Genomic DNA, 22,366 nt, shown 5'->3' on the forward strand with positions numbered 1-22,366 from the left:
CCTCACCCTTCACAGAAACTTCACCCTCCACTTAGACCTAATGTAGTGTAGTAGTGCCACACAAAGTGGTTACATAGCTGAGAAATGAAATGAGTGGGAACAAGATACCAATGACCCTCTTGGAGCCAAACCCCTGCACAAGTCTTAAATGCGTTACACCCTTAAAGGCAGCACCAAAATAGTCCCAAATTAAAATAAATGAAATGGTAACCATGTGCATGAATTGCAATTGATAGGCAGCACTGTAGGACAACTGCACACAACGTGCCTTAAATTGGTTGTCGCCAGGACTAGGCCCACATTTAGGCAGACTAAGGAGGCCACCTCAGGTAGAGGATGCCCTCCAGCTCTTGGGTGTTCCCATCCTCCTGAGCCAATGCCCCAGTGGAGGCGATGCTTGCTCATTGGTGGCCAGGCCTGGCTGGTTGTCTCTCCCATCATCTTCTCCCAACATGTCACAGACAGTGCCTCTGGGAAAGGACCCTAACCAAGCAGGCAGGCAGAAAGCCAGCTAGCAGGCATCATGTGAACGTTCATTGCTGTGTTCATATGACAAATGCTGGAGCTGCTACTACAGTGCAGCATTTGGTTGAGCGGACAGTGAGCAGGCACCAGGCCATGTGGTGAGTGAGCAACAGGAAGGTGTTGGAGGACAGAGCTGTGTGCCGGACAACCTGCCTTGCACCCTCCAAGCTAGCCTGCTGTTCTTAAGTGCAGTTTGAGAACAGGGAGGGTCACCCTTCTGTTTGCCTCAGGCAACAAAATGTATTCAACTGGCCCTGATGTGGCAAAGTATCTAGTGCACTATTGCCGCTACTTGTAGTTAGGAGTGGGATGTTTATCCCATCGGCGTTAGCTGGCCCAAACACACTTAACTGGGGGAAGGTGGCAGCTAAAATTCAGTTCTAGCGAACTAAAAACTTCAGTGTGTGTAGCGTCAACCCCATTTAATGCAGCAGAGCTTGGTTCTGATGCAAAACAATCCCTAAACTAAAATTGTGAAATATTCCTAAACATACTTACTTGGAAGCAAGTGTCATTGCAGTCAGTGCCACTTGTTTATAAGTAAACAAACAATGGCACGTATGAGTAAAGCATGATTAGGACCAGGCTGTAAATAATATAGGCTGCAATTCTGAACCAGCATTCCCCATCAAGATCCATTCTGTTCTCATCTCTTATTCAGATTCTACACAGCCAGGTAGTTCATGTCAGCTGAAGATCCTCTTGCATTAGCCAGAAGCATCCAGTAGCAAATTCTTCCCAAAGCCCCTGCACATGGATTTGCTCCAGCTTTCCTGAGAGTGGCCTGGGGAAATTTTGGCAGATGCTCCTAGCTGTTACAAGGCCAACTGATATGAACTGTGTGACTGTTGGCCCACGCCCAGCATTGTAGCAGTACAGTGAGATGGGCCCTTGGCAGGAGAACAGAATGATAGAAATGGATTTTCTGTCATGGCAACTCTACATCCTTGACTCCTATGGAGGATATCCACTGACTGTACAACTGGTCTGGGTTAGTGGCTAGTCTCCTGGACATCTCAGCCACAGCTTCCCTGAGCGACATTTACTTAGTTTCTGCCCTTGTATGTAAAATGTGAAAAACAGCATCCTATCTCACAAGGTTGTTGGGACTGGAGGACAAATCTGGTTTAAAAAGTGCTTCTGAAAAGTGCTGCATAAATAAATACTGGAGGCTTCTGTTGGGAAAACCCAGTAAAAAATAATAGAAATGTCATTTCTAGCTGAACATTCCAACTTCTGACAATGCAAAAAAAATCTCCAAAGAAAAATGTGTGAAGCACTTATCAATAAAATATTTAATAATCTTATCTGTACAAAATATTTAAAAGGTTAATTAAGAGTATACAAGATTGCTTATTTAACAAATATATACCACTATATAATATGTTCAAGAAAATATATATTGCTTGTTTACAGTTCATTTACAATCCAATATGTACAATCTATTTAAATTTTAGAATACATACACACAATGCATTTACAACACCACTTACAGAGCTATCTTCCATCAAACATTTAACACACTCAGACCCAAATAATACTTTTTTAATCCAGAAAAATAGGCATTTATTTTTATACACAGACACTTATAGAAATACAGTAAACGACAGTTCTCAGGAATGAAAAATAGGAAAGGCAGAACAAGATTCTGTTATTTTCGACACATGAGAGAAGTATAAATTAAAATCTGGATTAGTGGGTATGGAACTTTGTTTTCTTGGTAAAACTGCAAATAGTTTTTTTGTTCTTCAGTGTATGGTGACAGTAAATGTATTCAGTTAGCCAGTTGGATAAATATGTTCCGACAACATTTCTCTAGGGGTCATTACAAATATGGAGCAATGAGAATGCAGCCAGTTTCCTGCAAAAATGGAATCTAGTTTCTTGATAAGGAGGAAAGAAAAACACAAGAAATAACAGTCTAACAGGCTGCAGTTTTCAGATCTGGATGCTAACGGCTTGGGTCCTAATACTGGATTTTAGAACCTAATTACCAATGACTTGATTTCCAGACATGCTTATCCCTTTGTACAGCTATTCAAGTGAACAGTAGCTGCATGCATTGCAGAAACAAACCATCAACGTATAAAAAGAGACAGGAGAAAATACTGATAATAACAGCACAGGAGGGGTTCCAAGGCCCTGAAACAGAAGTTCTTAACTGTGGGGCATTCCTGAGGTCTGACCAAGGTTAGAGTTAAACTATTTGGAACCCAACAATGTAAAAAATGTCAAGATGTGCAACACTATTTTTAATTTTAGATATTTTCACCCTCTTCCCTCTGGTCATATTTTGAGATAAGTTACATTCACGGGACCTGATTCCAATCCCACGGTAAATCAGGCGTATCTCCACCAAAGTCAATAAAATTATGATGGATTCCAACCTGTGTGTGTGTAGCGTGGGGCGGGGGGCACAATTGTCAGTATCCATGCATACGTTTTTACATACTGGATTAAGCTGGAGAATGTTTAACAGATTTATTTATTTTTAAAGGATGACCTTCAAAATGTTGACTTTAACACTCGCTAAGGAGGCAAGACTGCATATGTCACAGGTGTATGCAAGTTCTTGTACAGGCTACAAAATGGCTTCTTCAGCTATGCCCCCAAGGACTTGCACGAACCAAATGGAACACTGGGCTTGCTTATTTGGAATGGCAGCCCCCCGAATTACTGTGGCTCATTTTTTAATCTCCCAAATTTCAAAAGCAGTTTTCTGTGTGGCATGGAAAGTTGTTGCTTTCAAAATATCAATGAGTACATGGGGGGAGAGAGAGGTTGAGTTAGTCACATAATTATCTAGAGCAGGCTACCCCAACTGGTGCCCTCCAGATGTGTTGGACTACATCTCCCAGCATCCCTGAGCAGCTGGGAGTTGCAGTCCAACACATCTGGAGGGCACCAGGTTGGGGTAGGCTGCTCTAGATGGTAATCATAGGACACAATCCAAGCACTTTCCCTAGGTGCTTCCCATTCATTTAATTCGGTGCAATTGACAAGAAGTTAGGCACAGCAGAAGACTTGCAGGTAATCTTGATCATAAGAGGCATGCTTGATCAGACCAAGGTCCATTTAGTGCAGCATTCTCTTCACACCGTGGCCAACCAGCTGGTCAACCAGGAAACCACAAGCACAACAGCACCCTCCCTCCCATGTTCCCCAGCAACTGGTGTACCGCCTCTGAATATCACAGCGCCTCCTTTATCATAGGCAAGGATAAACCATAAAAATGCATGTTTCTGTATTAACACAACACCCATGCAGGAAATTCATATTGATCGGGTTTGCACGACGCAAGGGTGGGTAATATGACATGGTGGCTTGTTAACCAGCCCTGCACATGCCAGATCAGTTCCCTGATTACCCTCACCGGGCGTGGGTTGTCACAAGGTGCAAACCCAGCGAGGCTGGCTGGCTGGCTGGCTGGCTGGCTGGGGTGGTTAACAAACCAACCAGAACCTATGCTGTGCTGCAGGGTGAAGCAGCCTTTAGGCGTATCTAACACTCTTGAGGGAGATCAGAGCTTTGTGGGTTGTGTGTGTGTTGATGCGCACTTAACAGTGTCCTTTGCCCTTTGAGACTCAAGAGGGATACAGCTTTATTTGTCATGGCAAAATGTAACATTGCTCAAATTCCCTTGCAGTTCCTCAAAATAAAGAGTTATGATAGAATTCTTTTCTTATTATGAACATTAAATCCTCGTCATTCTCCATTTCCTTATCATAGGTATTAGCCTGCCAGTAATGTTTTATGTGGACTAGATTTTGTCTCATTCTGCCCCATCACATCTTACCAACATGTTACTCCTATTTAATACTTTTTCATGGGCTGTAATACCATTTGCAAAACATATGAAAACAGCAACTCCCCCTTCCAGCTCTTTGCACAATTATTCCCTCCTCGCTCAAATCACTTGGTCTACTCTCAACTTTGCTATATTAGGATCCATTTCCAGTACTGACTCCCACTACATTTCTTTCTGCAAAGAATGACTGCGCTGAACTTTGACTCAAAATTACTAATAATCTCTATATATCATAATAGGGGATGTGACTCTAAATATACTCATAGCAGTGGACCCATAAAGAAAAAGTTTGTTCAGTTTTTCTAGAGGTGACTGAAAATAGTATCCCCTTGCCTACTGCATTAATCCCTGAGACCAACTGGTCAACATCAAACCAACCAACCAGATGCTAATGTCAATGCCTCTCTCCCCTCCCCAAATTTGGAAGACACTTAGGCTCGCTGGCTGCCTGTCGCCTTCACCCACTCCAGTGATATGAGGCTGGCAGGCCAGCCAACCTCTAGTGTCTGAATAACACAGCACACAAATTTCTATGTCAAAAAGTCTAGGTTCAAGGTTCTTGCTAGGTTCATAGCAAGAAAATAAAAGATTTGTTCAGCCGGGTACTTCAGTTCTGGGAGATGCAATCCATCTTCATTAAAAATCAAGGAGAGCTTTGCCATTCACTGCTATGGTATCTGGATTGCAGTGATAATCTCACCCAATATAAGTCTGACTGATCTTGCACAAGCATACAAACTTCTAAAATCTGTAGAACCTGATGAGACTTCAGACACCTTTTCAGATCAAAATCAGGCCCTATATCCACATGAATAGTATTGTCATAACTGGGGGGTTAATATTGATCTTTTAAAATATATACATTCTGCTACATAGAAGGGAAAGATCTGCATATCTTGTATTTTCTTAAGCAGTGGTTATTTTACTCCAAATTAATGTGTGAATCAGCTGGTATAGAACTGGTATAAAATTATCAGAAGCCATCTAATAAAAAATCTCCCTTTTAGGTTCTGGTTGTGTGCAACTAGTCATGCACAACAATGAGTTGCCAAGAGTGAGAAAACTTGTCTATATCCACATGAAATGGCTCATCTAGGCCGTTCATTGGGCAATGGTTGAACAACATGAGGCAGGCAGAGATGCATATCCAGATGACTGCATGAGCTGCATTTGCCAGGGCCTGCTTTGTGAATCTCCTGTGTTGGAGACCATGTTTTCTGCATACTTTTACCGTGAAATTTCCAATTAATCTCTGACCTGGTTTGTACATAATGCACATAATCCTGGGTTGTGTGATGTGCAAAAGCAGCTGCGCTAACAAAGTGTGGTTTGTTAGCCACGAATAACCTTGAAAGAGCATCATGGTTTGTTTTTTGATCATGAACCCTGGGTTGTTTAAACCATGGGTTGTCATTTTGTGTGAGCCCAGAACCATGGGTTCTTCATGGGTTGTTTCACCAAGCTACAGAGGCAGTGAACAAGAGTGGTAAAAAGAAAAACCCAGCCGCTCTACATGCCAGTATTACAGTGCTGCAAATGCATTTGGGATGGAGGGAAGGAAGAGGGAAACGAACAATCCAGGGATTGAGAAAATAAACCACAGTTTGTTCAATTGTCCCCCAAACAAACCCTGGATAGGGCAACAAACCATGAGTTAAATAACCCGTGGGTTGTTATTATTACGTGTGAACCAGGTCTCTGTATCAGATAAAGTCTCAGGCAGTCCTGCCAAGGTACATTTTGGAAGGCGCTTGCTTGATGTATTTCTGCCTCTGAAACTAAATATATCTGAGCCAGTGAGAGTTGCTGGTTTTCCTAGGATGGAGCTACAGTGATGGAATAAGTGTCACCTGTTAAAGTTAAGCTTGTCATGCTGCCAGGTAGCAAACTTAGAAGCTGCCTGACAGACAACACGACTCTCAGCCATCTGAACAAGCCCAGGTTATATTCCGTCCACTAGAATGGGGCCATGTCAGAACCCTGCTAATGCAGCTCTAGAGCGCTCAGCTGTCGTATGCCACAATTTTACTGTCCTTGGGAAGCCATAATGATGTAACCATCATGAAACAATGAAAAAAAAACTTCATTTTTTACATGAATCTGTCACAAAAATGAACTGGGTCCAAAAAGGACCCTTCTTGGCTGCATATGGATCTGTAAAGGAGGGGGAAATTGAATGATCAGTAGTATTATTCAGAATATTAGGCACAAACATGAAATGTCCGCAGGTGCATCAGATCAGCCTGGTGCCTTCCAGATATGGGAGAGTACAACTCCTATCATCCCCAGCCAGCATAGCCAATGGTCAGGAATGCAGGAAGTTGTAGTCTGAGGCAGCTGGAGGGCACCAGGTTGGGAAAAGCTGCTTCAGATGATCTACACAGGCAACTTTCCTTGACACGGGTATTCTATATTTCCTCTTGCCTCACACTGAAACCTCAAAACAAACTTGTGGACAAACTTGCTAGAGTATTTTCTCCTCCTATAAAACCTTCTTCCCTGGCGAAAAGTTATTAACAAGTCTTGAATCAGGAAGACCCAAAACTGGAGGGAAAGATCATAATCGCAAGCAGAAACTGAAAAACCAGCAAGCAACCAAGCCTTGCGCTGTGCGTCTGAAGAATCTTGCCAAAAGATTATCTTTTCTGCTTCAGTGTCCCTTACAGAGGCAGGCACCCCTGCACAGGGGGCATATGAGGCTTCCCTTTCCTCTTAATTGAGGGGGTAGCTGCTAAGAGGTGCATGTTCAGAGCTGCTCCCCTTCACCAAAGAGCTCCAAGCGTTCAGCACACAACAGTGGATTGCAACATATTCCCGTCTAGCACATTCTGATCTAAAAAGTTCCATTTCTACTTTCTGTCACTTTAGTAAATTGAATAGTAAAAGGTTGTTTACCCTTCCACTTAATACTAGAAGCAGATTGTGTCCAGCTTCTAAAAAGAACCAAAAGACTGGGGGTTGGATTCAGCTTCTTTTCCACTAATGGGATCATTCCCAGAGCAGAATTCCACTCAGAACACTCCTGCCAGAACACTCCTGCCAAGAGGGGATGCAGTCTTCATTGATTCCTCTTCCCTCTGCAGCCCCAGCACCACCTCCCTGACTGTTCCAGCAGGGGCCCCAACCCTCTGGAGCATCTGCAGGGTGTAGGAGAATTCAGGGGGAAGGGGGGAATGGACAAAGGTCACTGCCTCCTCCATTCTGCCAGCAGAATTCCTCTGCTGGATCAGAAGTCTCTCATGGATGGAAGGAGCCCTTCCACCTATGGGAAGCAGATTCTGGATCCAACCCAACACATGTACATTGCACAGTGTTAAGCAGTGTGTCCTCCACCACCGCTAGTAATAGGAAAGAACACAGGAAGCTGCCCTATACCAAATCAGACCACTGGACCATCTAACTCAGTATTATCTACGTGAGCCAAGTGCACCTCTCCAGGGTTCCAGACAGAAGTCCTTCCCACCTGACCTGAAGGGGAAGGCTGGATTATCAGTGGTAGTAAGGGCACAGTGAGCGCAGCTTAGCTGCCAGCACCATGGTGTCCCTGAGCTCACCCCTCAACTTCTGCCCATGCAAGTGCCTGTCCGCTTACGACACATGAAGACACCGTTGCTATGAGAGCACAAAACTTGCCGTCTCCTCCTAACAGTGGCTGCCTCAGACTGGGATGTTGCAGGTGAGGTGGGCCAGCTGCAACATGTGCACAGAAATGCACTCTATACACCCCAGATGGTTTTGCAGTAAGCAAAGCCTCCCTCCCTCCATCAGGGATAACAATGAGCATTTCACTAGTAGCTATATAATTTAGTCTGGATTGGGGCGAGGGCATGGGGAGAGTTCCTTTCAGTCCTCAGCCACAAGAGCTCTTTAATTTCTCCCTGTGCACAGACCAGCAATAATTATTCATGTGACGATGGAGAAGAAGCAGATACTCCAGGAGTTAAAGCAGGAATGGCCAACTGGCAGCCTGTGAACCAAATCTGGCCCATGAAGCAATTTTTTACTAGCCAAATCTCAATCAAAATGTGGTGAAGATAACCAATATGAAAAAAGGAAATTACTTTCAAAGGAGAGAGAGAGAGAGAGAGATGATTCCACACTTCACTGTTACTCTTTTCTGGGGTTGTAAGTCAAGGAGTATTCATTACACGTGCTTCATAACTGTCAAATCCTTGTTGACAAATAGCAGTGCTGATATAGAGCAGGGGTGCAGAACCTCAGGTTTAGGGGTCAAACTCAGTTCTCGTGGGGTCCCATTCTGGCACTTGGGTTCCCCAAATAGCCACACCCCCTTTTGCTGGTCCCTCACCCAACTACCTATTGTTTGGTGGTTTCTTCCGTGCAGTATCCCCTCCATTCTAAGAGGTTGAAATGCCCCTCCTAAGGCTTTATGCTAAAAATACATATTATTTTGGGGACTGCCCCTTTGGCCTTCAGCCCCACCCACAACTAGAATGCAGCCCCCAAGCATCTCTCTGTAATGAAATTTGGCCTTCAGGCTGAAAGAGGTTCCGCACCCCTGATATGGAGTCTCAATTCCTAAGAATGAGTAACAGTTATGCAGCAAAATACACTTCCAGACCAGGAGGGCCATCATCTGGAGAAAGGAGTAGTCCTGAGAAAAAGGAAGTTGGCTACCCTGATTCAAAGCATGACCAATGGATTTTCAGCCCCAAATCAGTCCTATGTAAACATGGGGGGAACCGAACCAGACTGATTCCAAATTTGCCTGCTGTCAGCCACTATGGGGATTTTATATGGAAGGATCCGTTGATTCACATGCAGCTTGATCCTATGCATGTTTACTCAGAAGTCCCACTGAATCCAATGGCCGCAGGCAATTAGGTACACACAGAATTTCAGCCTTCAGCCTGTAAGTGTATTTAGGATTGCAACAATTCTAAGCACACTTGCCTGGGAGCAAGTGTGGATTATTGCCACTATGGATTATTGCCACTTAATAAACATGCATAGGATTGTGATGTTAGACCAGCCTTCCCCCAACATGGTGCCCTCCAGATGTGTTGGATTTCATCTCCCAGCATCCCCCCAGCCAGCAATTAACTGGCGCGGTGTTCCTTTGATATGGCACTAGAGGAAGAGTCTGTAATAAACTGTCTTCCAAAAGAAATATCAAAATGAGTGAAATTGGGACCAGCTAAAGAGAGCAGTGGAAGTGGTGGGAAAAGAGAGAGATGGTAGAGACCACTGCTTTTCAAACGGTATTCAGCTGAACACTTATCAGGGATCAGTAATGGCAGACAAGATTCCCTGAAAGACAGTGGTCTGTCACTTCTGATCTTCCCCCCCACCATACAGCATATGTGGTGGGTTCCAGGGCAAACTCTCAGTTCAAACAGGAAACTGGTGGGACCTACCAGGCTGGTCCACTGACTCATGAGAACTATGTATCCTCTAGAAGATACCCCAGAATTATGAGCAAAGTATGGGGGTTGACTGGGGGAGGGGGAGTGTAGGGGTTGGCTAGTAGAAAAGTGAAGTGGGTTCACTAAAGATCCAAGTTTGAGAACCACCACCGCTATGGATTATTGCCACAAGTCATTCGCCTCAGCGAACCTCCTAGATAGGTGAGAAAAAGCAAACGTTTGCAGAAGTATTCTACAGACTGTAATTCCAAGACTTTCCTTCCTTCCTTCCTTCCTTCCTTCCTTCCTTTTAAAGTGCCCATTTGGTGAAATATTTAACCCAAGACTGGAAAGCAGACTTATTGAAGGATGCAGCATGCCCAGCTCACTGTGTGGGGGAGATAGTCAGTAGCAGCACCCCCCGGAAAGGGGCTGCTGAATCCAACCCACCTCCTTTTTACACAGCTGATCCGGATCCCCCTTCCCCCACGCCGGAGAGCTGTCGGTAGCAGGCCTAAGAGCCGAGCAAGGCCTGGGCAGGCTTGACCTGCGACGGAGAAAGGGGCGGGGCTTTCGCGGCTGCCGGGGCGGGGCTTGCCCTGGCGACGCCGCTACCTGCAGCCGCACGTCTCCACCACCATGTCCTCGTACTGTTTGTAAACCACGTTGTTGCCGGAGTCTATGTAAAGGATGCTGATGGGGCTGAGCTTGGACGGCACGCAGCAGCTCGGCGGGGTGGACTCGGGGTCCATGGAGTTCATGAGCGTCTGGATGATGGCGTGGTTGGTGGGCTCCAGGTGCGAGCGCAGCGGGAAGTCGCACACGCCGTCGCAGTGGTACGCCTCGTAATCCAGGGGCGCGATGATCCAGTCGTCCCAGCCCAGCTCCTTGAAGTTGACGTGCAGGGCTTTGCGGCTGCAACGGCTCTTGGCCTTCCTGCCCTGGCTTCGGCCCCCGGCGGCCCGGCCCGCCAGCGTAGTCCGCCGCCGCCTCCGCCGCCGCCGCCGCTGCTTGGCCAGGGGCTCTCGGCCTGAGTCGGGCGGCTCCAGCCGGAGGCCGGGCCCCGCGCTCAGGGCCTTGACCTTCTCGCGGATCTCCTTGAAGAGGCTCTCCTTCCGCTTGGTGCGGGAAAACACCACCAGCAGGGCTCTCTCGTGGGGCGGCTGCTGCTGCGGGGGCCGCCCCCTGCGGAAGCCCAGCTCCCCGGGGGACAGCAGCCTCCCGGACTGATCCGAGACGATCCTCAGGAGGAAGCACAGCGCCTGGCGCCGCCCGCCTCCCCCCGCCCCGCGCCGCAGGGCTGCCCAGACGTCGAACACCTCCCACGTGGGCGACGAGGGGGAGCCGCCGCCGCCCGAGTCCAGGAGGTCTCCCGCGCGGGAGTCCAGGAGCTCCGGCTCGCGGCCTTCCTCTTGGCCGGCGCACGTGGAGAGCAGCAGGCGATGGAGGAGCCCTTCCGGGGACGAGGCCAAGCTCCTGTTTTCGGGCGCTTTCCGCAGGATCCGCAGCTCGGCGCCCACCACCTCGTCCCGCTCGGGCAGGCTGGAGATGTCGAAGAGGTATTGCTGCCCGGCCTCCGAGGGAGAGTCGTCTGGAAGAAAGGAGAGCGGAAGAAGGACGTGTGAATGGAGAAGTGGCGCTTGCCGAGGCTCTCCGCGAAGTGAGCTGCGCCCCCAGGTCGGCGGCTGCCCGGCGCAATCGCCGTGGCCGGTGGGGCTCGCCCCCCCCGCAGTCTCCTCGCCCCCCCCGCAGTCTCCTCGCCCCCCCGCAGTCTCCTCGCCCCCCCCGCAGTCTCCTCGCCCCCCCCGCAGTCTCCTCGCCCCCCCCGCAGTCTCCTCGCCCCGTCTGGGAACGCCTAAAATCAGCGGCGGGATCGGTCGCTTGTCACTGCCCGGCTGCCAGTGTCATTGCGTCCCGGCCCCCACGGGCTGCTCTTATCAGCAGGAGGCAGCTGCCTGTTGGCCACGAGGTGCCGGGGCTCAAGCTGTTGCATTCTCCCTTGGGAACGCCTAACTCCCGCCCCCCGTCCACTGGTGGTGACTTGTTATTAACGAAGGAAGGGCGTTCTGCACGTGCTCAGAGGCATTCTGATCACTACTGCCGCTGTGCCTGGGCATTAAACACGCGTTCTGAGGGGGGACCCTGAGCTTGCCCTGGGAGCCCAATGTAATCAAGACCCCGTCTCCCAACGTGTGGGCTCACCAGGGACACACAGATCAACCACCTCCTCCAGAACCCATCTTTCACTGCTCAGCCCTGGAAGATGTGAAGCCGCCATTAAAAATAGTGCCCTTGAGGGTGTGCAGAGTGCAACCTCTTCATCATAAAGACAAGGGGGGGGGAGAAGAGCCTTCAAATCCTGAGAGATTTGTTTATTTTTTAAAGCAATTTTGAGGTTGCAACCCGGCTTATTTTCTAGATTAAGCGCTGGAGAGAGTTTCCTTTTAAATTGACTAGGTTGGAACCCGCCCCCGCCCTGCCTTCCATTAAGGAGAGACAACCAAGAAACTCCGAAGGGTCTTTACACTAACCATCTGTATTTATTTCTTAGCCCTTGAATTGAGCAGGTTCGGGAGGATTGTTTCATGTCTTTCTTCCCACCCTCCCCGTTTAATACTCCGAGCCAAGTTAAACATTTTTCCAATCTGTCAAGGATCATTTTGTTCACGCGCGCGCGCTCGTCTATATTCTTGGGGAGAAAAGCGAGGCGCGCGCGGGGGGGGGGGGGAGTTAGTCTTGTTTGATGGTTGTCGAATCCCTTGTGAGGATTATTAACCCCTCCCCGTCTATTCATGTTCCAAGCCAGACGCGAACTTTTCCTGGGATTAATTAAACCAATCAGATGTGACGTCGACAAATAAACAAAATTAAGTTAAAATAAATAGAAGAGAGGAGACGAAGTAAAAGAAAGAATGGACAATAACAGATCTTGATTGTCAAATACGGCTTCCTAACCAGAATAACACATGTCCCTCCCCCTCTCACTCTACGCTTCTCCACACATACGCACACACGCACGCATACCGGGTAAAATGAATCATCCCCCACCAAAGAAGGTGAGTGCCCACTGGACTGCAATCCTATGCATGTCTATTCAGGAGTAGGCGCCATTGAAGCCAATGGGGCTTGCTCCCAAGAAAGCATTATAGAATTGCAGCCAGGATCCCAGTCCCATTTATATAGACGCCTATGTCAGGTGGACATCATCTAAAGAGAGATGGGATGTGCCTACTAATCTCATCTCTCCCACTGAACTCAGCGCTTTACGTTCGACTGGATCGTGCCCAGGGAATTCGCCTGACCTTGCTTCAGGGGGGCTTAAGACCTCCCTCTTCGAGATCGTATCCTTTCATGTAGCCACAGTTCTTCCAGACTTCCTTTGGCCACCCAATCGGTTTTCACTGATTAAAAAATAGATTATTGCATTTATATCACCCCCTTTTTCCTCTCGCAAGGAACCCAAGGCAATTTGCATGGACCGCCTCTTCTGTTTTTTCCTCACAACAACCCCGTGAGGTAGGTCAGACTGAGACAGTAACTGGTCCAAAGTCACCCAATGCAATTCATGGCCAAGTGGGGACGGGAGCCCATGCCTCCGCAGTCCCAGTCCAGGACCCTAAGCACTACACCACACTGGTTGTTGTGTGCCCCGCGTCCTCCTTACTCCTCCAAATCGACTTTGTTCGGTTTTGACCTGGGGGAGAATGGGCGATGCTTTGCACCTTAAAAAGAGCCTGCCTAAAAGATGCCGAGTGGAAACGTCTTCAGATACAATGGGGAGGGAGGGGAGTTTCTCTCATTACTCGGTGGGGCAAAGATACACTCTCTGTACATGCTCACGTTCTTCTTGATGCATTAAGTAACAGACCCGGGGTTTTCTGCAGCTGAGCTCTAGGTCAAATGAAACGACTAAGTGGGAGAAGTTCTTCTCTGCGGCCGTGAGTGCCTTCCGATCCTTGACTCCTTCTGCTCGCCTTCAAAGAAAGGGGGGGGCGGGTCAACCAGAGACACCCCTTTCCGGGTTTTGTCCTCTAGGCCAGCCACAAGCTGCATATACGGCGGACGTCGGGGTGGTTGTGGGGTGGGTTTTTTGTTTGTTGGGGGGTTGCTCTTTTCCTCTCCGATCAGATCTAAACGTCCCGAGAGAAACAAGATAAGGAGACAGGAGAGTCCTTTGAAGGACTCAGCTGGTTTCAGTTTGCTTTGAAACGCCCAGAGAGACCCAGGCAGGTCGAAGGACGTCTCGGGGCCTTTCGCTGTGCTCAGGCTTGGAGCCTCTGTCCCGAGGGGGCCCGGCCGCCCACCCGCCGGCCAGAAGAACCTCAGAGCGACCCGTTGATCCTTCCTCGTGGGAGACCCCGTGCTTTCAGCGCCTCTGGAGACCGAGCTGCCACGTCTGCAGCATTATGGACCAAACCAAAAGCAGACGTCCCTACTTCCAAATATATGTAATTCTTACACAGCAGCTAGAATGAATGATAGTCAGTGATCCAGGCAAAGTCAGGTACATTTAGGTATCATTGGTTTCAGTAAGACAGGAGCACCTGCTTAACTCCCTCGTTGAATCAGTGAGATTCAGGCTTAAGTGGGTAATTATTTTACTCCGTGTACATACAAACACGCATATGCACGCATATATACTTACCACACATCCCTGGGTTTTGAGTGTGTGTGTAAACTCACTACCTGGAATACAAACAGAATCATATATTGCGGCTTTCCGGTAGAAAACGGAGGAAATAAACTGGTGCGTAGGATATTTGCAAAGAGACAGCGCCAGCCAGGCAGTCCGTTTACCCCGGTGGCAAGTCTTAGCGGTTAGATCAATTAAAAGCAACAGATCCGATCGACTTCAAAAGTGTCCTCTCCTTAAATTGCGACGTAGATTTATGTATTTATTTAAAATGTCTATCGTTTGCATAGAAGAACTTCCGAAACTGTGGGTGGCTGTAGATTCCATCTTAGAAGAGTCGCAGAAGGGGACGCCTTTCCTAAGATGGGGCCTTCTGCGGACGCACCTGCCTGAATCTTCTAAAAAGAAAGTTTGCTCTTCCAATATCATCGTTCGCGGAAGTATTCTTCTGATGCAAATCTAGACACGCTTGATCAATAGGTTAAACATGCTACAGCGATGTCTACATACTCTACTCGGACATTTCATTTATTTATTTATTATATTTCTATACCGCCCAGTAGCCGAAGTTGTCCGGCTGAGTTCAGTGACACTTACGCCCAGGCACGTGTGCATCGGATTGCACCCTAAAACTCACAAGTTTAAAATTCCTGCCACTTAAAATGTATTTAACCGGGTCACAACACTACTATTTCTGTTAGAAGTACTCGGGCATAAATCAGCGTAATTCCCTTAACTTCGCTGAGCCTGCTTTGAATCAGGTCACATTTCGGGAACATCTCAGTCGCCCCCTCCCCCGCCCCAGGTTGGTGTTCAGACTCCTCTAGCCTTTATCACGGAAACATTTGTCATACTTCCCAGTTTGTCGACAAATATATTTTTCGGTGGGTGTAATCCTAAGCATATACTCGCTAGGAAGTTAAGCCACGCTGCCATCGTCCCAATGACTTGTGCTCCATGCATAACTGGTGGATGGGTTTATTTATTTTTAGCGCTAGATATGTCAATGAACGTGGGTTTGTGGATAACAAAACAGCTAAGTAACCTTAAGCGGTAAATTCTTTCGGCAGCGACTGACCCCACCCACCGGTGGCACTGAGCCGCAGGCAAAATTGCGCAAACTGTTGTGCGGCGTTCCCATACAATTTGCGCAGTGGGACTTCTCATGCCCCTTGATGGTTTATCCGTCCTTTTCCAACCCCATCCATTAAGACAATTTGGGAAGGAATATCGGGATTGGACTAATTCAATTATTTAGCCCCCAAAGCCCGCCGCTCCCGTTTTCACCAGATCGCAGTGCGGAGACATGGTTTTACAAAGACGCTGGAAACATGGGCTGCTGCCGCTTTCCTGCCCTTCCACCGGATTTGACAGCTCGGGGTCTCTCCCTGCGGCAGGCAGATAATCTTCATTAAAGAAAAAGTTCACAATCGCTAGCAAAACCCAGAAGACAACAGGAGGCCGCCGGGGTAACCTAGCCCTTCCTTTTAGTTGAGTGGAGACGTAATTTTGTTTTTACTCCCTTGTGTAACCTGTTTTTAAAAGCACCTGATATTTATATCTTTCCACAGCCCAGTTGCTCCATGCACGCTTTCTATAACAGTCGGAAATGGGCGATATTTGTTCCGCTAGAAATGAGGGAGACCTCTGCTGCTCGTTTGCCAAACTCTGCCAAACTATTGGACCGATTGGCTGGCCGCTTCCCCCGCAACCTCACCGCTCTCATTTGTATGATTTTAAAAAAAAAGTCGTATTGAACAGCGCAATCTACTCATCTTTGCTCGGGAATAAGTTCCTCTGTGTTTCAATTACTCCCCAATAGGTGCATTTAGTATTGCAGCCTAGTGCAGAGAACTCTGGGGAACGTTTTACAGAAAGATGAAAAATACTGAGGATTAGAAGCAGGGTGAAAGCAGATCTTGTCGCAGCATTTTAACTGCTCAGGGCTTCTTTGACGGCGCAGGACAGTAGGGTATGGTGGATACGATGCAGCCAAAGTAAAAGTAGTCTGGCTCTATCCTGCCCTCTTTTTTCACTGTGGTTTTACCGTATATTTTCTTTTTGACGTTTAGTGGTTTTGCGTGCCACCTTCAGCGCAAATTCGTAGAAAGGAGACCCACACGAAGTAGGATAAATAAATAACCAAGTGTCTGAAAGGCGGCCACAGATAGTTAAACACAGCCTGAAGTGCCATGGCTTTGGAAGGGGGGAAATTAAGCGCTTAAATCTCTCCGTCTGAAATTCGTTTCACTTAAAGCTGCTTGAGTCTGGCTGCACTGTGGCCCTCATAAACAGACCAAACAACTGACATCAGAAACAAAAATGGAGCTAAGCACTCAAAGCAGATCCTCTAGTCGGCTTGTCAACTTCAAGCCAAGTAGATGGGTTCATTTCAGCCCCTGAGCAGGCGCAGTTGGGGGGTTTGTTGAACAAGTTGGGGGTTTTGTTCGATTCTTTCGTACACCTCCTCAAGGGTCGTGTGCCAAATGGCTCGTGGCAGGGAAGGCGAGAGGGGAGGCTTCTGCCTCTCCAACTCGAAATGCGTTTACATTGTTCTCGGCCTCTCCTCGCTAATGGCTCCAGCGGAGATTAATGCGATCCAGATGACCCAAACTGTAAAGCAAAACACCCCAACAACAACAGCACCGCTTCCCCACCTTGCCAAAGTCGGGAAATCAGGAATGCCGCCACCACCCAAGAGCATCCCAAAAGCCAAGGGAAGGGAAGGGAAGGGAAGGGAAGGGAAGGGAAGGCGCTTGCATGGGTGGGGGGAGACCTGTTCTGTGTCAGCCTGACTGCCCCGACAGGGAGGTAGCGCATCTGCAAGGGGCAGGGGAAGATGCCCCGCCGTCTTCCAACCTAAGCAGCGCCAGCCCAGGAAGAAGGGGGGCACATCGGAAGATGCTGAGCATCGTGGAGCTTCGGCTTGCGGCTGGGGGGCGAAGAGAGCCGCCCCAGCCCGCCACGCGCCAGCGAAGGAGGCGAGCCCTCTCGGGCCGGCGGGAAGTCCTCCGGGGGGGGACGCTCGCCTTCGGTCCCTGCAGGGGACCACGTCGCATTTGCATTCGGAAGGAGGCCTCCGCGGATTGGCCGCCCCGCAGCAGCGCTCTCCCCCCTCTCTTCGCCTTACACCTGCTCTGCGCACCCGCCTGTCAAGCAGCCATTCACCTCCGCGCTCTTTTCGCGCTCAGGGGCCTCCCGAGTCAACGCAGGGCGCTGGGTGGACGCCAAAACCTGGCCCGCGCCGCGCTGGAGGAGCGGCGCAGCCGCGGGAGTCGGGACCAGGGGCCGTGTTGTTCGCTCTGCCGCTGCTGATCGAGGCAGGAAATCGACCGCAGAAATGGTTTCGAATGTTCCTCGCCTTTTTCTTCCCCTGGAAAAACAAACGGTCTTCTTTCTTTTCTTAACGCATAAACACCCCACACACGCGCGCGCAAACCGCGTCTAGATTCTTCCTCTTCTTCCCCCTCTCTTTCCCCTACATTTCTGAGTGCCATTTCCTTTTGCTCAGTACTCTCAAAAGCAGCGGATGGTCAGAGAAACAAATGCCGCGCTTCTCAGAAGCCTCGTCGCGTTTACGCTGCTGGGACATCTCGACCTCGGGGCTGAGCTCCAACCTGTGGCTTCATATTAAACCACCGGAACTTCGGGGTCCACAGTAAAGTCCATAAAGCCTCGTCACTTTGAGGGCTCTGCCGTATCACCGTTGGGTTGGCCGCAGATTTATATGCCTCTGGATCCACAGAAAGGCTTGGATTGACCAAAAAAGAAACTCCAACATGGCAGTTTTCCTCGGTCACTGGCGCTTTTTTCTCCGTATGATCGAATTACACATTATTATGATTATACCAGTCAGTGAGGTCTCTGCATTTTTCCCGGAGTCAGAATTGATTCACAGTTTAATCCCATACATATCTACTCAGAAGTCAGTCCCGCCGAGTTCAGCGGGGCTTACTCCAGGAAAGTACATACAGAACTGCCGCTTTAATGACTTGGGTTCACATAAAGATCCCCACCCCCACCCCAACCTGCGAGTATATAGTACATTTTTTTCTCCAGAAATGTTTTAAACGTTTTACGATTATAAACCTACACACTCGCACACCCCAAGCAGGCAACGGCTCTTGCTCTCTCTTGTGTGTGTGTGGTGTGTGTCAATCAATCCGGATCGGATACACCTTCAAATCAGTCGCAGAGTCTAGACAGACTGGAATGGAATCGGTCAAACTGAAGAGGAACTATTAGACTGGGGGCGGGGGGGGGGGCGTTGTTGTTTTGAATTTGATCCTTTAGATAGGATCAGATTAGCTGGGGACTATTGGAGGTGAATGGAGAGTGACTTTTAGCTGGGGACTATTTTAGCTGGGGACTATTGGAGGTGAATGGAGAGTGACTTTTTCCAATTAGTTCAGGCCAAAGTTGGACCAGACTGCCCCGTGAGTTTGGGAAGGATCCTGCCTCTCGAGATGTGGGCCGCGGAAGACCACCGCTGGTTTGCCTTGGGTTGCCTCGGGACTGATTCAGTGCGATGCTTCAACCCGCATTAGGTCACTCGGTAAAACTGGGGGTTGATGATGGTCTTTGGGATGGACGGGGCCAAATCTCTTCCCAGAGTGAAGACAGGGTCGTTTCTCTCTTTCCCTGCCCGCTTGCCATCCCATATTCGTCCCCACGTCTGAAGAAGGGTCTGGAGACCGGCCATAGATTTGGCTGTACTGAGACGATCCCTGGGAGCTTTGAAAGAAAGAGTTAAGCTAGCCGTCCTAGGCAAGTCGCTCACTTGGAGAGCAAATCGCAAAAGGAGAAAGCCTCCGGCTGGATTAAGGGTGCAGCCCCCAGACCTGTCTGCTCAGAAGTGAGCCCCGCTGAGTTCAGCGGGGCTTACTCCCAGGGATATAAGCTGGCAACCCCAGCGCGGCTTGGCAAACACGGGCAGAACCGACCCCCACGACACCGACCTGATCCGCCGCGGAGCGCCCCGGGGTGGCGGGCCGGCGGCGTTCAGCATCCTTCGCAAGCGGCGGCGCGCTGGATTGCGCCCGCCCGGGCTCCCCGCGCGCCGCGCGCAGGTGGCCTCCCCTCGGCGCCCCCGGCCCGGCCCGCCCGGCCCGGCCCGGGCTCGCTCGCTCGCTCGCTCACCTCGCGGCTGCGCCTGGTCCGCGAAGCCCGTGGCGGTGTCCGCGCGGCCGCCCGCCGCGGCTCTGCCGGCCTCGCCCTCGCCCTCCGCCGCCGCGGGCAGCAGCGGCCCCTCGCCGCCGGCCAGGCGGTGGTACAGCGCCACCATGTAGCGGTGCGGCACGACCGTCGCGTTGCGGGCGGCGCCGCGGCCGAGGCGCTGGCTGCGCTCCGGCGCCCAGGCGGCGTCCTCCGGGGCCCGGACGGCGGCGGCGTCCAGCTGCCCGCGGCGCAGGCGGCCGGCGCTCCAGAGGCAGCAGAGGCAGAGCGCCGCGGCCGCCCTCAGCGCCATGCTCCCGGCGGCGTCCTCGGCGGCGCAGACGCGGCTCGGCGGCTCCGGGGGCTGCGCAGGGGCTGTGAGGGCTCCTCGGGCTCCCCGGCCGCTTTTAACATTGTGTTAGATCGTCGCCGGCGGCGGCGGCGGCGCGGGCGGGCGGGCGGCGGCGGCGGCGGCGCGGGCCCCGCGCAGCGCCCCCTGCCGAGCGGCCGCCGCGTGGCAGCGGCGCTGTCCGGGGCCGAGCCGCGCGCCCGGCGAGGCGCGAGCGGGGGCAGGACGCCGGGCCGGAGGAGCTGCGCTGCGTCATGTGTTTGCTCGCCGCGGCTCTCCTTCCGCCCCCGCTTCCCATTTCCCTGCCCTTCGGAAAGCAACAACACGCTTTTATGGAACCCGTCGGAAGCAGCGCCAAGCCGGGGGGCTGGCGAGGGCTGCCGCGCGGGGCTGCTGTGCCGGCTCGGCCGAGAGCGAGCGCCCGGCGCGGAGGAAGCGCGGCGGGGCGAGAGCGGGGAGGGATGTCGGAGGGGCGAGTGGGCGGGGGTCCTGCGCCTCCCAAGGGGACCGGAATCGGGATCGCCCGAGAGGAGGCTGCACAGCCCCGGTCAACCTCCCTGGAGGGGGAACCCCTTTTCTTGTCCCCCCCCCCGCTTTTCTCTGTTCCTTCCGATAGAAATCGTGCATAATTTCACCCCAAACTACAACACGTATATACTACCCCACCGACGGTTGAATGCACTCCTAGTAGCACAGGCGGGAGCAGCGGTGGTGGTGGTGGTAGTGGCAGGAGGGGTGGCATAGTTCTTTGTGCTTCTGTAGTTGCAGTCCTACGGGCGTTAGGCTACAATCCGAAGCACGCTCACTGAGACCCTTTGAACACACTTCCTAGGAAACACGCGCGGGACTGCGCTGGAAAACCCCTTGAACCCAGTGCCAGTTGCATCGAATAAATATGCTTAAAATTGGGTGTGTGCGAGAACTGCTCCTGGTATTAACAGCAGAAGCGGCACCACTATTACTACTGGTAGTGGTGCTGCTGCCACTACTAACCGTTGTGTTGTTATTGCCACACTCTTCCTACTATGACTCCCATGAATCCTTGCTGCCACTATTAATACTATCAGCACAGAATTGTGCATTACTAACTGTAGGGATATCAGTGCTGATTAGTAATGGATGCATTAATTAGTGCATGAATTCGTACCAAAGCCCCTAAGCACATGAACTGGGCAGTTCTCCCTTCGCCAGTTTATTTCTTTAAGAAACAATATTTCACAAGCTGCAGCAACAAAATCTTGTGCGTGGGTACTTGGAAATAAGTCTTACTGTGTTCAGTGTGTATCTATAGTCTTACATCTACCAGACGTAAGAGGAGTATTCAGGAAGATTAGCCGCCCCATCCTATGCAGACCGTAGGCACGCCTAAATACCGTTGCAATCCTGTGCACACTTCCCTGGGAGTGAGCCACACGGAACACAATGGGACTTACTTCTGACTCAACACCGCATAAGATTGTACTGTTAGTTTCAATGAATTCAGTGTAGGATCGGGTTGAGTGTCTTCTTCTTCTCTTCCCACCCCCGTTAAAACTACTCTTCGCATATATATACCCACGAGGGAGGGGCTCCCATTTGAGTTCAGTGGGGCACATTTCTTTTCCAGTATATCTTTTAGGATCGGTTTTTAAAGTTGGAGTTTACCTCTTCCACCACAAGAACCGACGATTTCAGAAGTAACTCTAGTTTCCATCCGGCTTGGGATCTCCAGTGCGTCCTATGCATATTTATTTGGAAGTAGGTGTCATGGAGTGAAATGGACTTACTCCCAAGTAAGTGTGCATAGGACAATTGCACCGTTCGATAACTAATGAAGCCACCGCCTCCAAATGGGAACTCTATAGACGTTTCCAGTCATTTACAGAGAAGGTTATTTAACTCATTTACAGAGAAGGTCATTTAACTAGTTTTAGGAGATTCTCGCCTGAAAGAAAAATATTAAGCAAAACAAAACTCTTTCCCCTCGTCCCGTCCACAACCGCCCCCCCCCCCCGCCCGAGTGCTAATGTTTTCCCTTCTCTTGAGGGTTTCCTTGGTAAAAGTCAGATGTTTCCTTGGATCCCGATTAAAATAACAAACCGCGATATTGACTAGGATGTTATTTCAGTTTTCTCAGCCCTTCGAGTGGGGGAATGTCTGTTTTCTCCACATATAATAAAATAACACCCAAGCCCTCAAGATCGGCGGTGATTTATCTGAAGGGAATGTGGTTGTACAGCCAAAATAATCAGCCATCTATCTAGTGCGCTGGTCACGAACATATTTAAGATATCGTTTGCATTTCATTCTACAGGTGCTTGGTCACGGAAGGTTGTGCTGTTGCTCTCCTGCTGCTACTGTTATTGTTTCTTGCCCTGGCCAGACACCTGGGACTGGATTCCTTGCCACCACGGAGGTATCTGGACGAGTTCCTGGTAAAATGATGATATACCAAGTACACGGGGCGTCAATAAGTGGGTATAAGGGCGCGATCCTATACATGTTTAGGCAGAAAAAAGTCCTACAACACCCAGCATGCTAAACAGGTCTAA

General features: G+C 50.0%; 1 protein-coding gene across 1 annotated transcript; it reads right to left on the minus strand.

Moving 5' to 3' along the window:
• Positions 1-1,797: 1,797 nt before the first annotated feature.
• GDF7 (growth differentiation factor 7) lies at positions 1,798-19,878 on the minus strand. Its single transcript, XM_084826515.1, has 2 exons — positions 19,472-19,878; positions 1,798-11,290 (listed from the first exon to the last, which is right to left on the minus strand). The coding sequence occupies exons 1-2, from the start codon at positions 19,797-19,799 to the stop codon at positions 10,311-10,313; spliced, it is 1,308 nt and encodes a 435-aa protein (XP_084682641.1). The 5' UTR covers positions 19,800-19,878; the 3' UTR covers positions 1,798-10,310.
• Positions 19,879-22,366: the final 2,488 nt, after the last annotated feature.

This window comes from Heloderma suspectum, chromosome 1 (assembly GCF_057233095.1).
Source record: "Heloderma suspectum isolate Gila_16-S chromosome 1, 16-S_ref, whole genome shotgun sequence".
Classification (NCBI taxonomy): Eukaryota; Metazoa; Chordata; class Lepidosauria; order Squamata; family Helodermatidae; genus Heloderma; species Heloderma suspectum.

Coding starts and splice junctions, on each gene's coding strand:
- GDF7 (XM_084826515.1), bottom strand. CDS start 19,799: ATGGCGCTGAGGGCGGCCGCGGCGCTCTGCCTCTGCTGCCTCTGGAGC. Junction 11,291..19,471: donor GGACCAGGCGCAGCCGCGAG/GTGAGCGAGCGA, acceptor CCTTTCTTCCAG/ACGACTCTCCCTCGGAGGCC.